The 16,099-nt window shown below is 33.9% G+C and overlaps 1 protein-coding gene across 1 annotated transcript; it reads left to right on the top strand.

Moving 5' to 3' along the window:
* Nucleotides 1-1,495: 1,495 nt before the first annotated feature.
* LOC132605669 (casein kinase 1-like protein 10) lies at nt 1,496-11,998 on the top strand. The gene is made up of 14 exons (XM_060318830.1): nt 1,496-2,176; nt 2,343-2,383; nt 3,530-3,599; nt 3,976-4,124; nt 4,226-4,321; nt 5,655-5,725; nt 7,310-7,371; nt 7,481-7,544; nt 7,650-7,734; nt 8,899-9,025; nt 9,321-9,394; nt 9,485-9,548; nt 10,475-10,608; nt 11,430-11,998. Exons 1-14 carry the CDS (start codon nt 2,101-2,103, stop codon nt 11,691-11,693), a joined length of 1,377 nt encoding a protein of 458 aa, XP_060174813.1. The 5' UTR covers nt 1,496-2,100; the 3' UTR covers nt 11,694-11,998.
* The last annotated feature ends 4,101 nt before the right edge of the window (nt 11,999-16,099 follow it).

Below are 16,099 nucleotides of genomic sequence, written 5' to 3'. Positions count from 1 at the left end.
CAAATTAATAATGTAAAAAAAAAAAAGTGTACTCCATATTAAAAAATCAAACAATATTCTTATAATTTCCAAAGTATCTCATTAAGTCAATAATGATGGATTCATTGCCACGTGCGTATCAATACATTAGTGAGAGCAAATGAAATTGCTTTTCTTCAAAAGGGTAAGTAGTCAAACCATACAATTTTTTTTTATTTTTTATATTAGCCTGAGATCTAATCTAGATATTAAACTGTTGTATTTGCTATTCCGCCATGTAATTTATTTGTTATGTTTACTAAAATAAATATACTTAAAATATTTATATTTTAAAATAAGATAGAATTTAATTATTTTTTTATTTTTATTCTTACTCTAATAAATGTGAAGGTGTGAGAGGTTAGCCATGGATGGTTTCAGACGAGGTAGGGGGAGGCCGAAGAAGTATTGGGGAGAGGTAATTAGACACGACATGACGCAACTACAGCTTACCGAGGACATGACCTTAGATAGGAGGGTTTGGAGGACCCAAATTAGGGTAGAAGGCTAGTAGATAGTCTCGTTATCCGTTCTTATTAGTAGTCGCATTATTACAATATAATTTCTTGTGCTCCGATTTATGTTATTATCTGTTATTTCCTGTGTTTTGATTATCTTGTGTTATCTACTCCGATTTATGCTATTATCTGTTATTTCCTGTGCTTTGATTAACCTGTGTTATCTGCGTCGCTTGCATTATTTCATTTCCATATCGCTTTGAATCTTTTATCCGAATCTCTTAACCTTATCTGACTTCTTTTTATGCTTTTATTGAGCCGAGGGTCTTTCGGAAACAGTCGTCCTACCTTGGTAGGAGTAAGGTCTGCGTACACTCTACCCTCCCCAGACCCCACGATGTGGAATTTCACTGGGTTGTTGTTATTGTACTCTAATAAATGTGAAAAGCGATTAATGTCGTAAAAAAATATATCAAATGAAGATCAAATAATGAATAAGGTAAATTAGTCAAATTATAATTCTAATCGACGTTTTCTTAAAAATTCATGCAAAAGACAACATGACAAGTAAAATGAGCTAAATCGAGAATATTTACCAAAAATTAAAAAAATAGTATTTCTTCATTTAAATAGAAAATTAATTTCTAATTTGTTTCGTTTTAAACATATAAAATTAATTTAATAATTTGAGTTAGAATTATTCAAATCAAAATTTGATAAAAAATAATAAGTATTTTATACCTTTAAATTAATCGAATTAAAATTGAAAGTATCAATTGATACTTAAATATTGCTATTATTTTATCTCAAAGAGAGGAAAATAGTTTTCTTTTAAACAAGTCTTCTCTTTTTAAAAATATTAATAAATTTGCCGATTCTGTATTCATAGCAAACATTAATATAATAAAATTTTAGATACGAAACACAAACTGTTATATGATATACATTATGAAAATGATATATTATGAAAGGAGGAGGACCCTCCAAACAAGCTGTAAAAGTATGGTAAAACAACAAGACAGAAAGAAAAATAAACAGAAGAAGATACAAACAAAATAATATTAATTCAATCAATCCCTTCTTCTTCTCTCTCTCTGTATGCTCCTTGCTTTTCCACAACACACAAAATTCCACAAAAAAATTATTTCTAATTTTTCTAAAACTCTCTCTCTCTCTCCTCAATCCTCTCTCATTTGTCCCATTTTTTTTTCTCCATTGCCAGAATTCTTAAGCAAAAAAAAAAAAAAAAAACAGAGAGACTCAAATTCACATTTTTTATTTTTTGCATCTTGGTTTGCATAAAAGATTGTTTTTTTATTAATCAATGGGGTGATTTTTCTTGTAAAGATTGGATTTTTAATCCTTCTTGGGTTATTTGGAGATGATGGGTGTTTCTATTTATAGAAGGATGTAGCTGGACAATAATTTTCTTGAATCTTGATTAATAAAGTTGTGAACTTTAACATGGATTTTGATTTTTTTAAGGGTGGTAATTAGATGGGGTTAATTGTTTCTTGGATTTCTTAGGGGCTGTTTGGCTAATCTAAGTTGGTGAAAATTTGAGAAAATTAATTATAAAATTGTTGTTTGTGAAATTTATTGAAGTGGGGTTATTGGTATCACCATGGATCATGTTGTAGGTGGGAAGTTTAAACTTGGAAGGAAAATTGGTAGTGGTTCTTTTGGTGAACTTTATTTAGGTATGATGGTCAACATTTTTTTTAAAATTTTTTTTATACTTAATTTCCTTTTGCTTTTGACCTTTGTGTTTTTAGTAGTAGTACTAGTTTTTTTTTTTTGTTTTTCTTTTGTGTTTCTTATGTTTTTTTTTTTTTTTTTTTGCTTCTTGTTGCTTTATTTGTGCAGGTGTGAATATACAAAATGGAGAAGAAGTTGCCATTAAGCTGGTATTGGTTGCTCATTTCTATTACTTTTTGCTGCTTAGTGTTTGGTTCATGCTGTTAAGTTGTTTCTTTGTTGTTGCGTTATGTCGAGAAAATGACCAAAATGGTCCTTTATGTTTGGGACTAGATTCAAAGTAGTCTCTAAAGTATGCTCTGAATAGTTTTAGTCCTTTAAGTTTGTCAGAAGGTAACACTTTTGGTCTCTGTCAAATATGTAACCAACTCTGTTAGTTAGATTTGACGCAAACTGTAAAAAGAAAAGGTCTTAGTGGGAACTCACATTTGGAGGTACAATTTTTGCTGTTTCTGCTATTTTTGGTCTCTTTCTAGAGTGTTACAGTTTTTTCGGTGCAATTTTTGTCTAGTACAGTTTTTGTGTTGTACCTTCTAGGATTTGATCGGACTTTCCTAGTGTTTTTTATTATATATTTTTTTTTTGTTTTTCACCGTTCTTGTCAAATCTAAAGGACAGAGTTCATTAAATATTTGACAGAGCAAACTTAAAGGACCAAAATTGTTCAGAGCATAATTTATGGACTATTTTGAACCTATTCCCAAATATAAGGGACCATTTTTGTCATTTTCTCCGTTATGTCTATGTAGTTATGGCAGACTGAACAGAACATAATGGTCAGAGACTTGTATGTCAGTGTAGAGGATAGTATGCAAGTTAGGAAACCTTTAGTTCTAAGGACGCGAAGACAAATCATTTAGAATTGGAATGAAATACAGGGGAACAAATACAAATGATTCATACTCATCCAAAAGAAAAGATGATTCATTTGCCTTCTGGGTCGAGCTCGTCACATGGGGCTTGCTTAGTGCGGGTTATCTCTCCTGTTTGGTTTGTGGGCTATTACACAGGAGCGGGGCGGGGTTTACCCTTTGCGCACCCAAAGGGTAGTGGCTGCGAGCTCCCTCGTCATCAAAAGAAGAGATGATTCATATAGTTGACCGCAACTAACTTGAGACTGGGTTGTAATTGTTGATTGAATTATTAATATAACATTTAGCTCGTCTTTTTAGTTATAACACTAAAATTGGTAAGAAGCAACAACTCTCCTGATTCTGCATTGCACTTACGCATTTTAAAAAAAAAAAAATGATTTACACTTATGTATGGCTATTGTTTTACTCTTCCTAAATCAGGAATCTGTCAAGACAAAGCACCCTCAACTTCATTACGAGTCAAAAATATATATGCTTCTCCAAGGAGGAAGTAAGTCTTTTTTCGTGTCCTTTACATATCCTTGGCTTTTATTGATGATTCAACTTTGTTGATTACTCTAAAATACCTATCAAAAGAAAAGGATGGGGGTTTTAGGTGGAATGCCAGTGAAGCAGCGTGATATGCTACTTGTCAGAAGTTCAAACTCACTGACCCCTTCACTAATTATGAGCTTGAATGGACCTTTTTAATTACTTATTAGGGTATTTTCTGTCCTCTTTTACATAATGTCTCGTGTTTATAAAATATTTGGTAGACTCAAAGTAGCAACCAACTAGTTCTATGTGTTTTGTCTAATCAAAGAACTTTTGGTTGGGAATGTTATAAATACAAAATTGACCCCTTACCTTTGCCATTAATTATGAAGCCGGGATTCCCAACCTCAAATGGTTCGGAGTTGAGGGCGAGTACAATGTAATGGTCATTGACCTTCTTGGACCAAGTTTGGAAGACCTCTTCAACTATTGCAATAGGAAGTTCACTTTGAAAACAGTTTTAATGCTTGCGGATCAACTAGTAAGTAGTTCATTGTCATGCAAACTTCTTCCAGAGATTAGCTTTTTTATAACTGCTGAGTATGAGCCTGACGTAATAATCTTGCTCTATGTCATTTTCAGATTAATAGAGTTGAGTATATGCACTCAAGAGGATTTCTTCACCGGGACATAAAGCCGGACAACTTTTTAATGGGCCTAGGTCGCAAAGCAAATCAGGTATTTGTTCACGTCCTGTCAGAGTTTGAAAAAAGCTTTGAATATATGTCATGTCAATATTCCTTCACCACCTCACCTAAACCGGTATAGGTTCATGTCAATCCTTGCTGATTCAGTTGTTAGTTTTATCAAATTTTTAAGAGTTAATACCTCAAAACTCCCTAAACTTTTCATGTTTTGTCAGGTTAATACTTAAATAAGGGGTGTTGCATTTACCCTCTACCCCCTCCGCAGTGCCAAGTGGCATGGAGAGTGGCCCTCACTCTCTTTGTAGTGTGCAGAAGCTAGAAAATAGGCTAAAATGAGCATTTATGTGGCCATAATGTTGGAGGAATAACTACTTTTTATCTAAATTTTCTTTAGAGTAGCGCTTTCATACCTCTTGGGTTCTGAATCCAGACTTGAGGTTGGCTAAAGCTCATTCCTGAAATCTGTTTCAACAAAAAAAAAAAAAAAAAAAAAAAACTAATTGCTGAAATTTTTTTTTTTTTTGATAATGGTAACAGTTGCAGAGATACTTTTGAAACAATGAAATCTTTTTTTTCTTTTCCAGTGAGTTATTGTCGGGTTGCTTCCTTGGGGTTATGTTGTTATTTTTGGTAGCTTTTCATGCTATTTTAACCTCCATTTCAATTTATGTCGCACACTTTCCTTTTTAGTCTGTTCCAAAAGAATGTCATCTTTCCATAGTTAGAACAATTTAACTTTAAAATTCCCCTATAACCCTTAATGATATGATTTATCGCCACACAAATGTCTAAGGTTTGTACCTTACCCCCAAAAAAAAAAAAGTTTAAGGTTTGTTTTAGATCACAAATTTCAAAAGTTTTCCTTTTTTTCTTAATTTGGGATGGCAAGTGTACTTAAATAGGAAATGCAACTTGACAATAAGTTGGAAGAGTTGATGGTTCATTTTGGTTGATTGTCTTTTATAATGAAAAAGATATTCATGGGTGGTGCATATTTGATCTTATCAATGATGGTTAAGACAGGACAGCCTAATTGCGTTCTGTATAAGAATGGCGGATTTTCCTCCACAATAGTTGCTGAAAAATATGAAGTGATGTCCTTCAGAGGATAAAAGGAATGCCTAAGAAGACAGTATTAACGGAATTATGTTCTTTTAGACTTATAGGTCTGTATCATTCATTTCCAATTTCAAAGCGAACATTTAGCTTACCAAATTATAAAACATTTTTATCTATTGTGCTTCAATGTTTGTGATACCTTTACCAAATATCAGTGCTGAAGTAAGAGCTTTGAGGAAAAAGATATGTTTCATATTTTGAAAGTCGTTATATGGCAGTAAAATTGATTTTAACGCTAATCACAGGTTTATGCCATCGATTTTGGGCTTGCCAAAAAGTATCGGGACCTACAGACTCACAAGCATATACCATACAGGTAGTCACACTCGTTACTTGACTGGTCCTTGCAGTTGTCCTGTTTGTCTTTTCATCGCTTTAGAAGGAACGGGATGGTAATGTTTGATTCTCTTTCACTGATCCTAGCAAGTCTCTATTGCCAAGATAAGCATTAATTAGATTCAATAGTCCTATGACCTGGTGTTTTTTCCTCCATTGAGATCCCCTCTTTAATGTTTTTGATGTCGTAAACATCATACTAGCAATTGAATACTCAAATCCTCTGTAGTATATTACATAAGCATTAATTAGATTCAATAGCCCTATGACCAACCATAGCATGTTACTGAGCCTTTTGAAAGCCAGGTAGAATTTTCTTCGATGGTAAATTTGTTAATTATGAGTTTACTTTTTGAGAATGCAAATGTTTTTATAATATATTCTTCTTTTATATCAAAAAACCCCGTAGGACGAGCTGGCACATGGTTCGAAACTTAGTGAATAATGGATCTGCCCCCTTTACCCTCCACTTAAATACACCATACTTTTGTCAGTGACAGGGTTCAAGGTCATGACATGCACCTAATCCACATATCGCTCTGCGCTCTTACCCACTAGACCAAAGCCCTGGGGGCATTTTTATCATATTCAGCAACAACAACATACCAAGTGTAATCCCACTAGTGGAGTCTGGAGAGGGTGGTGTGTTTCCAGTCTTATCCTACCTTGTAAAGGTAGAGAGACTGTTTCCGATAATCCCTCGGCTCAAGTAAAACATATTAAAATCAAGTATGGAAAGGAAATATAGTAATGAAGAAGCCATGCTAAAAATAAAGAGAAGAGAACAGTCGCAACAAGGTAACCAAAGCAAAGGAAACAATAGGTAATAATAAAATCGAAGAATGAGATAGTAGGACGTAAAAATAACAATAGTGATAAGGGAAACTAGACAACGCTCGACTACCTACTAACCTTCTACCCTAATCCTCAACCTCCATATCCTCCTATTTAGAATCATGTCTTTGGTAAGCCGCAGACATGCGATATCCTGTCTAATCACCTTTCCCCAATCCTTCTTTGGCTTACCTCTACCTCTCCTCATACCCGCCACAACCAACCTCTTGCACCTTCTCATTGATGCATCTGTGCATCTCCTCTTCACATGCCCGAACCATCTCAGCCTCCTCCCTCTTCTTGTCCTCCACGGAGACCACACCCTCTTGACCCGAATATCTTCGTTCCTGATCCGACCGCTCCCGGTATGCCCACACATCCTTCTCAACATCCACATTTCCGCTACTTTAATCTTCTAGACGTGCGGTTTCACTACATTTAGATTAGTGGAGTATGAAATTTTATTCATCTCCTACTCTATCCCATTGAGATTGTTGTAGCAAACTTTTTTTCTCGTCTCCAAGTGTTATTGAAAGGAAGAACCTTCAGAAAGATCTTCACTGTTGATGGCCTTTGCAACTTTTGATTGTTTGAACTGACTGGCACTTCTAGATTGTGTTATAAAAGCTTATATCAATCTAATTTTGGTTTTACACTTTGTTTCTTTTCCTCAGTTAAGAAGTTGTATCTGGACTGCCTCTGATGTGTTTTCTTTTTCAATATCTTCCAGAGAAAACAAGAATCTGACCGGCACAGCTCGTTATGCCAGTGTCAACACACACCTTGGTGTTGGTTGGTGTATATAATTTATGTTGTCAAATAACTAGGGGTACTCTGAAGCTTTAATAGTCATTTATAACTCATAAATTGTTGTTTTTCTTTCTTTTGTTTTCCTGGACAGAGCAAAGCAGAAGAGATGATTTGGAATCTCTGGGCTATGTGCTTATGTATTTTCTTAGAGGAAGGTTGGATTTTAGGGTTTTCACCTTTTCTCTTTAGCATCTTTTTGTGTATTTGTTCTAAATTATAGACTTGTTTGCTGACCTCGTGACACATTCTTCTTGGTTCAGCCTTCCATGGCAGGGACTGAAAGCTGGTACCAAGAAGCAGAAATACGATAAAATCAGTGAGAAGAAGATGTTAACTCCAATAGAGGTACTTGTTATGATCATCAAAGCTTTTTATTTACGTGACACCATCATCACCTTTTGTGAATTACGAGAGAGAAAATGACAAAAATGGTCCCTCAGATTAGGGTAGAAGGCTAGTGAGTAGTCGCAGTTTTGATCTATAGTCTATTGTCCTTTGATCCTTGCTATTATATGTGGTTTCTTGTACTTTGATTATCTTATTTATCTGTGGTAGCTACTCCTTCCTTTTCTCAGACTGCTCTATCATGACTTTTTCGCTTTCTTTAATTTCATTTTCATTTTCATTTTGTTTTGAACTGCTTGTGCTTATCTGACGTTTTCTCGTCGTGTTTTCTCGAGCCGAGGGTCTTCCGGAAACAGCCTCCCTATCTTCTGAGATAGGGGTAAGGTCTGCGTATCTTTAAAATAGTCCCTTAAGTATGCACTTAACAATTTTGTCCCTTTAAGTTTGCCAAAAGGTAACACTTTTAGTTTCTGTAAAATATTTACCAAACTCTGTCGGTTAGATTTGGCAAAAATAATGGAAAAAAAAAATTCACGACAAACACCAAGAAAGTTCCATGAAATCCTAAAAATATGCAACATAAAAAACTACACTAGACACTAAAAAGATATAAAAATAGCAGAAATTACACCTCAAAAAGCTGCACCAGACTCTAGAAATAAATTTAAAATAGCAGAAACTACAAAAATTATACCTCTAAATGTTAATTCCCCCTTAATGTTTTTTCTTCATGGTTCCGTTAAATCTAACAGGCAAAGTTTGGTAAATATTTGATAGAGACTAAAAGTGTTAAACTTTTGGCAAGCGTAAAGGACTAAAGCTGTTAAGTGCATACTTAAAAGACTATTTTGAATCTACCCTCAAACATAAGGGACCCTTTTTTGTCATTTTCCCAATTACGAAAGCATCCGTCATGACACCCCCAGCTATCCTTATGTCGTATTATCTAGTCGAGCTATGATGGAAGTTCTTCACTACAATCTGGTTTCTGTCAAAGTAGATCATTCAATGTATTGATCCTGGCTAACCCTATAATTATCTTGAGCTGGTTGTGGATAATATCTGGCCCTAGTTGGGCTGTTTTGCTGTTGATTGCATTATCTGCTAGCGATATGGATCATCTGACGGGGCAATTCACACATGATTCAATTTTTACTGTAACAGGTGTTATGCAAATCCTATCCATCAGAATTTATATCATACTTCCACTATTGTCGATCATTACGGTTTGAAGATAAACCTGACTATTCATATTTGAAGAGGCTGTTCAGAGACTTGTTTATTCGTGAAGGTAAATAATACTCCCTCCATCCCAATTTATGTGATATATTTGACCACGCAGGCATGGATTTTCTTGAACCTTGTGATAAAAAACAAGTCATAAACATTTGTGTGGCTGTAATTCCTCTCATTAAGGATAAAATGAAAAGTTTAAAGTCAAATTGCTTCTAACTAAAGAAGTATAACATTCTTTTTGAGACAGGCTAAAAAAGATAAAAATGAGTACTTTGCTTTTCTTTTACATATATTTGGGTCCAAAAGTTGTCTAATTGCAAATCGGTCTTGTTATCTTTGACATATTGCAGGTTATCAATTTGACTATGTTTTTGATTGGACCATTTTGAAGTATCCTCAGATTGGTTCCAGTTCTAGAGGACGAGTTAGTGCTTATCAAACTTTGCCTTTGGATTATTACTTTTCACTCTTCTTGGTTATTATGAACAATTGTCATGCATTTTCTTGCTACCAGATTCCTAATGGAAGTGCTGGACTAAATGCGGGGCCGTCTGCTGAAAGACCAGGAAGGGCATCGGGTATTATATCTGAACAGAAGTAGTGGATATTCTCAAGATATACTCTTTAGTTTTAGTAGTTGCATTAATTAATTAAAGAGGAATCTCAATAGGTCGGTTAGTTCCTTTTTGGTCTTTAGTTATTTCGTCAAGACAAGGTTCAGAAACTATATCCGAGAAAATGAGAAAAATGGTACCTTATGTTTGAGGGTAGGTTCAAAATAGTCCCTCAAGTATGCACTGAACAGTTTTGGTCCTTTAAATGTGCCAAAAATTAACACTTTGTCTTCGTCAAATATTTATTGAACTCTATCGGTTTGATTTGACGGGAGCTATGAAAAAAGACAAAAAATAGCGGGAACTCACTTTAGAGGTTCAATTTTTGTATTTTCTACTATTTTTGATTTTTTTCCCGAGTGTAGTGCCTTTTTTGAATTTTAATTTCTGTTATTTTTTTTTAATATCTTTTTAGTGGCTGGTGCAATTTCATATTTTAGGATTTAATTGGACTTTCTTGGTGTTTATGGTTAAATCATTTTTTCATAGCTTCCGTTAGTTCTAAAGAACAATTGTTAAATATTTGACGGAGACTAAACGTGTTAACTTTTGGCTAACTTAAAGGACCCAAACTGTTCACGGCATTCTTAAGAAACTGTTTTGAACCTCCTCAAACATAGGGGACCATTTTTGTCATTTTCTCGAAACTATATCCTATCTATGAGTTCTTGTTCTAAATTTTGCATATTGGATAACCTCTGGAACATGTGTTCCTTGCTTCATGAATTAAAAGTTTTCTGCCCCTTGCTGGAACTTCTGATTTTCTGAGATGCTTCATGAATAAAATTATGTGTGAGCTTCGCATGCTGAAGTTGAATAATGTTACTAATGCTTCTGACAATTCATCGTTGATTGACGCTTGACAAAATGTTTTAATTTTTGTAATCCAGTTGGACAAGATATTCGAGACAGATTTTCTGGTGCTGTTGAAGCATTTTCGAGAAGGAATGGTTCCGGTACGGGAAGGCATGGGGAACATTCCAGACACAAGACTTCAGAGGATATGACTTCATCTAGAGATGTGGTATCGATCATTCCCTCTTCTCTAAGAAAGATTCATTTGTTTCTATTAAATATTTTGGAGTTAGTGCTGTTTTAGTTGCCTCCTTATTTGTTCTTACTTAATGTAGTTTAGCTAGCCGATCTCTGTATTTTCGAAAAATAAGTACTCCCTTCATCCCAATTTATGTGATGTTTGACTGGGCACGGAGTGTAAGAATGAAATAAAGACTTTGATACATGTGGTCTAAAACAAGTCAGAGAAATTTGTGGGGCTATAAATCATCTCATTAAGGGTAAAGTTGGAAATTTAAAGTTAAATTGTTATTAAATATAGAAAGGTGTCACTCTTTGGGACTGACTAAAAGGAAAGTGTGTCACATAAATTGGGACAGAGGGAATATAACTAGCTGATCTGAGAATCAACAGTCTAGAGCTTCTCATTTATTCACGTGTAATAACCCTCGGTCTTCCAAAATAGTAGTAGAAGTAACTATGCCTCAATCCTTAACGACAACTGTCGTAAGAGAGAAATTAAATTTATTTAGTAATAGGTTTATATATTTTTCCTTTATGGTATGAACATCCCAAATACTAGCATTTAATGTATTGAAGGGGTTTCAATTGAATCCCCCTCGTTAAAAATTATACTGTGCAAATAGGATAAAAACTTCTGAAATTGTTGAATCCCCTCATTACATAAGGGAAGCTTCTAGTGTAGTGAGAGAGGTGGCAAAAAATTGTAGTCTTGCATGCTTCTTGTCCTCTTATTAGAATCCTAGTTCTGCCAGTGGATTTTATGCTTGCCTAAGTAGTACTATCAATAAATTTTCTTGTATATTGCAGCAAGCTGATTCAGAAAGAGGCCGTACTTCGAGAAACGGTAGCTCTTCAAAAAGGGCTGCCATTTCTAGCAGCAGACCGAGCTCTTCTGGTGTTGACCCCACCATCACTGATAGTCGCTCGAGCAGATTAGTATCAAGCAACGGGCGCGTGTCTACCACACAAAGAATTCATTCAAGTATGGAACCAAAACCATCACCTTTCTCACGTAAGGGGACACGTGATGACCCTCTTCGGAGCTTCGAGTTCCTTTCGATCAGAAAGTAAAAAAAGCACGCACTTGTAAAGAGAATTTCCTGTTTGTTTTGGAACATTGCAAAATCCTATTTAAGGATGTCTTTTAAGTGTTGTATATTGAAAAAAGTTCTCTGTGACAACTAAAAGCTTATCCAACTTTCCATTGTTCCTTGTTTTGGTTTTGATTTAGAGCTTGGGTTCTGGCCATTTGTAAAAGCCTTTTGACTCATCCAAAGAATTGATGAGTAAAATGCTAGAGTTTCATACATGTACACTCGGATAGTATGTAATAAATATTGTTATTGTATCAATGGATGTATCTTTTTTACTCAGAAGATTGATCCTTTTCTCGACAGTAGTTTGGACCAATTTGCACATATCTCCAATATTTTATCGGATACTTGTTATTTTTCACCAGCGTAGGTATTGGGAAACCGTGTCTATGTCCAACCAGGCTTAGATCACCTTGCATTTTTTGGTTCTATTGAGATTTGAATCTTGATCTCCCATTATTTCAATCAGTTCATTGACCTCTAACAAAGTTGTGATATGTTGATTTTTTTATGCATTGATATGATATTCCAACAGAGCTACTAAGATTTCCTGTGTTTTAAGAGTCAATTCTTGATATGGTCATTTAACTTAAGAAAATTATCTAGTTAAGTCATTTATTTTCTTTTTGTTCCACTAATGTAATTCAAATTTATACATTTATCTTGCAAAGTAACAAAGGTTGGAAGTCAGTTTAAGAAAAAAAGGGCCAAAATAATCCATTAAGTTTGGACTTTGAATTAGAATGATTCTTATTATTTAACAGAAGCCACTAACCACTTTTCATTTATTAAAAATGGTAACATTTTAGTTCAACTCTAACTATGAAGCCCCCAAAGAAATGTGACTTGTAACGTTAGAATTTTTTTTTAATTTTTTTAGAAAAAACTTAATCATTTCAGCGGTGCTAAAAAAAAATGAAATCAGCTTATATGTACTCAATTAATTTGGAAACTTAGTAGTTCAATAATAAAATAATGTGATTCATTTATTTGTTTAATGAGTAATCTTTGTTATTGTATGAATTACTTCAAACAAACAAAAAACTAGGGTTCAGGTAGGAAAAAATTATATATAAATATCTTAAAGGGTTTTCGTAAAGAAAAAATATAGATGTATATTGGAGGACATCGTGATAATAATATAAAACATTCGAAGTCAGTGAGTGAGACTAATTACAGAGTTGTCAATACGAGCCGACCCAGCCCAGCCCACACGGGCTTTGGAATTTGATGGGCTTAGGTCGGGCTAGCCCATTATTTTGATGGGCCTTAAAACAACCAGTCTTACGTGGGCTATGAGCCGATCAGGCCAGGCTGAGCCACCCACTTTTTTTTTATATTAGTATTTTTTATAATTTTTTTAATTTAAATTCTAATCAAAAAATTTACAAGACAATGTTATGTGGTGTTGCTACTTGTTAATCAAGTCTCAAAACCACAAACAAAATAATCCTAATAATACTTATTAAGTACTATTTTTTCAATACTTTCGATTGCTAAAAATGAGTATTATGTAGGGGATTTTCGTATTAGTGTGTTGGTTTCCGTAAAGTACAAGTTTGGCAGTTTTTAAAGTCAAGTTTGACTTCAAGTAAAAATTTGGTTGTATGGCTTCTATATGAAATCCCTACCGTTCTTTGCAAATATCATAAGTACAATTGTACAAGAAATCAGTCTTGTTGGGCATAAAACTTCTACGAAACTAAATAACTTTTGACATTGTTAACATGTTAGTTACTGATATCAATCGAACCAACAACAACAGGTCAGTCCCACAAGTGGGGTCTGAGGATGATAGGAAGTATGCAAAACTTACCCCTACCCTTATGTGGTAGAGAGACTATTTTCAATAGACTCTCGACTCAAAAAAGTGTAATGAAAGCATGACAAAAATGAAAATACAAAAAGGCCAGACAAACAGAGCAAATGAAGCAACAAGTAGCAGTGAGAATTAGAAGAATAAGATACCACACATTTACTAACTATTGCTACTAGATAAGGAGAATATGAGAAGAGCAGACTGAGTCCTTGCCTCACCCACATAAAGTACGACAATACTCGGCTACTTATTACCCTTCAACCTTTATTCTCGACCTTCGAATCTTCCCATCTAAGGCTATTTTCTTAGTGAGCTGGGATTGTGTCATGTCCTGTCTAATCAATCCCCCCCCCCCCCCCCCCCCCCCCCCCGCGCGCCCTAATAATTCTTTTTCGGCCTACTTCTACCTCTCTTGAAACCTACTAATAGTCTGTTTGGCTAAACTTATTTTTCTACAAAAGTGCTTATTTTTTCGAGAAAATGCTTATTTTAAAAAAAGTGAGGTGTTTGGTCAAGTTTCTGGGAGAAAATAAGTATTTTTGGGAGTAGCGAAAGCTAAAAAAGATAGCTTCTTTCCAAAAGCACTTCATGAAAATCAAAAGTCTTACTTAAAGCTAAGCATGTGAATGGGTCCCACATTTGTCTTAAATTAAATTAATTTTACATTTTATGGCCGCTTAACTTCTTTTTCACTCAAACGTTTAGGGAGTGAATGTGGAGCATTAAAATAGAACTTATGAGCTTCTTTTTCACTCATCCTTTTTAATTAGGATTTTATTCAATGGAGAAAATAACTTAATGCTCCAGAATATGATTAATGAGCCTTCATGTAATGATAATATTACTATTTAATGTTTATTATATTAGATGTTTTATATTTTACTGCATTTTAATTTACAGCAAGGACAAAATGGTTATCCAACTTTGACGGTAGATGCTTCTCACTTTTAGTATAAAATAATTAGCGAATCTTCATATCCAAAGACGTCTCACATTTGCACAAATTGAAATGCAGAGAACCAGTGGCGGAGCCAGGATTTATATTAAGGGATGTCAAAAAATATAGATATGTCACAATCCAGGTTCAAACACAAGACCTTAGGAAATTTTTGCAACCCCTTAACCACTGAACTAAACCTTCATCTTGTGTCAAGGAGTGTCAACACTGTTATATATACTTATAAACCAAAATTTCACCTATCTATATAATGTAATTTTCCGGCGAAGGGGTGTCGCTCGACACCCCTCGGGCAAGGGTAGCTCCGCCCCTGCAGAGAACAGTACGATTCAACAAGAAAATTACACAAATTAAGATGCATTCAACAAGAAAATTACAAAATTAGTAAAATAAGAGTATTGAAAGTATACTGTTTTTAGCTCGGGTACATACCTTAAAAAACTACTCATCCTTGGAAAGTAAGGTGTATTTTTTACTAATTTACCCTTAACAAATATCATAAAAAAGATAAAGAGCAGTTGTTTAGCAGTTTCTTGGTTTTATAAAACTTTCTTTAATCAAATAAGGGTAAAATTTGAAGAACATCATTTATGTCTTTTTTATTATATAAATCACTATTTATTTTGAAACAAATAAAAAGTTAAAACACCATTTAATTTGAAATGGAGGGAATAATGATAAAAAATACGTTTAAAACATGTTAGATAAAACTTTACATAACTTACTTGTACAAGAGTTATTCTCTCCGTTCACTTTTATTTATCCACTATTTCTAAAATAATTTTTCATTTTTACTTGTCATTTTTCACATATCAAAACAAGACAAATTCTTTTTTCCTATTTTATCCTTAACATCAAATTACTCATTCTAAATCATTTTTCAAAACTAATACCATTATATACCAATTAATATGAATATCATAATAAAATACATATTTTATTTAAGAAAAATCATTTTTCAAAACTAATACCATTATATACCAATTAATATGCATATCATAGTAAAATACATATTTTATTTAAGAAAAATCATTTTTCAAAACTAATACCATTATATACCAATTAATATGGGCATCATAGTAAACTATATACTTTATTTATTATTTGTTAAAGAGCGTAAAAAGTTAAAAGTGAACAAGTAAAAATAAATGGAGGGATTAATTCTGTTCATCTCTGCAAATCCTCAGGTACCGAGGTATATAGCTGTCCAAAGTTAGCTGCATGCGCTGCTATTCATAAATGGCTACAAATCCACAGGTACCAAGATATATATTCCTATGACTGCTATTTATGGTTATTTTATTGGACAGTGAGACCAATAAACTTCCAACAAAATTCAAAAGCTAAACTTCAAATGACCAAAGGAGCACGCTGCTTTCATATTTAAGGCCACTTCTTATCTTTTTCTCCTTGGAAATATATATGTTCTGGGGTTGTTTCTGTAAGCATAACTGTTTATTATTTGGGAAAAATGTGTTCTTTGAGTGATCAGTTTCTTGATTGAGAATTCAAGAACATATATTAGTCCATATCGTGGGTCTATTTGTTATAAGAGGTGAACTTTCTAGGGTGAAAAGATTATAGTTACCTCTACAACATTTCCAGA

This window comes from Lycium barbarum, chromosome 8 (genome assembly GCF_019175385.1).
Source record: "Lycium barbarum isolate Lr01 chromosome 8, ASM1917538v2, whole genome shotgun sequence".
In the NCBI taxonomy this organism is placed as follows: Eukaryota; Viridiplantae; Streptophyta; class Magnoliopsida; order Solanales; family Solanaceae; genus Lycium; species Lycium barbarum.
The sequence above is the reverse complement of the archived record's forward strand: the minus strand, read 5'-3'. Positions and strand labels throughout refer to the sequence as shown.

Coding starts and splice junctions, on each gene's coding strand:
- LOC132605669 (XM_060318830.1), top strand. CDS start 2,101: ATGGATCATGTTGTAGGTGGGAAGTTTAAACTTGGAAGGAAAATTGGT. Junction 7,545..7,649: donor ATGTATTTTCTTAGAGGAAG/GTTGGATTTTAG, acceptor TTCTTGGTTCAG/CCTTCCATGGCAGGGACTGA. Junction 7,735..8,898: donor AGATGTTAACTCCAATAGAG/GTACTTGTTATG, acceptor TTACTGTAACAG/GTGTTATGCAAATCCTATCC.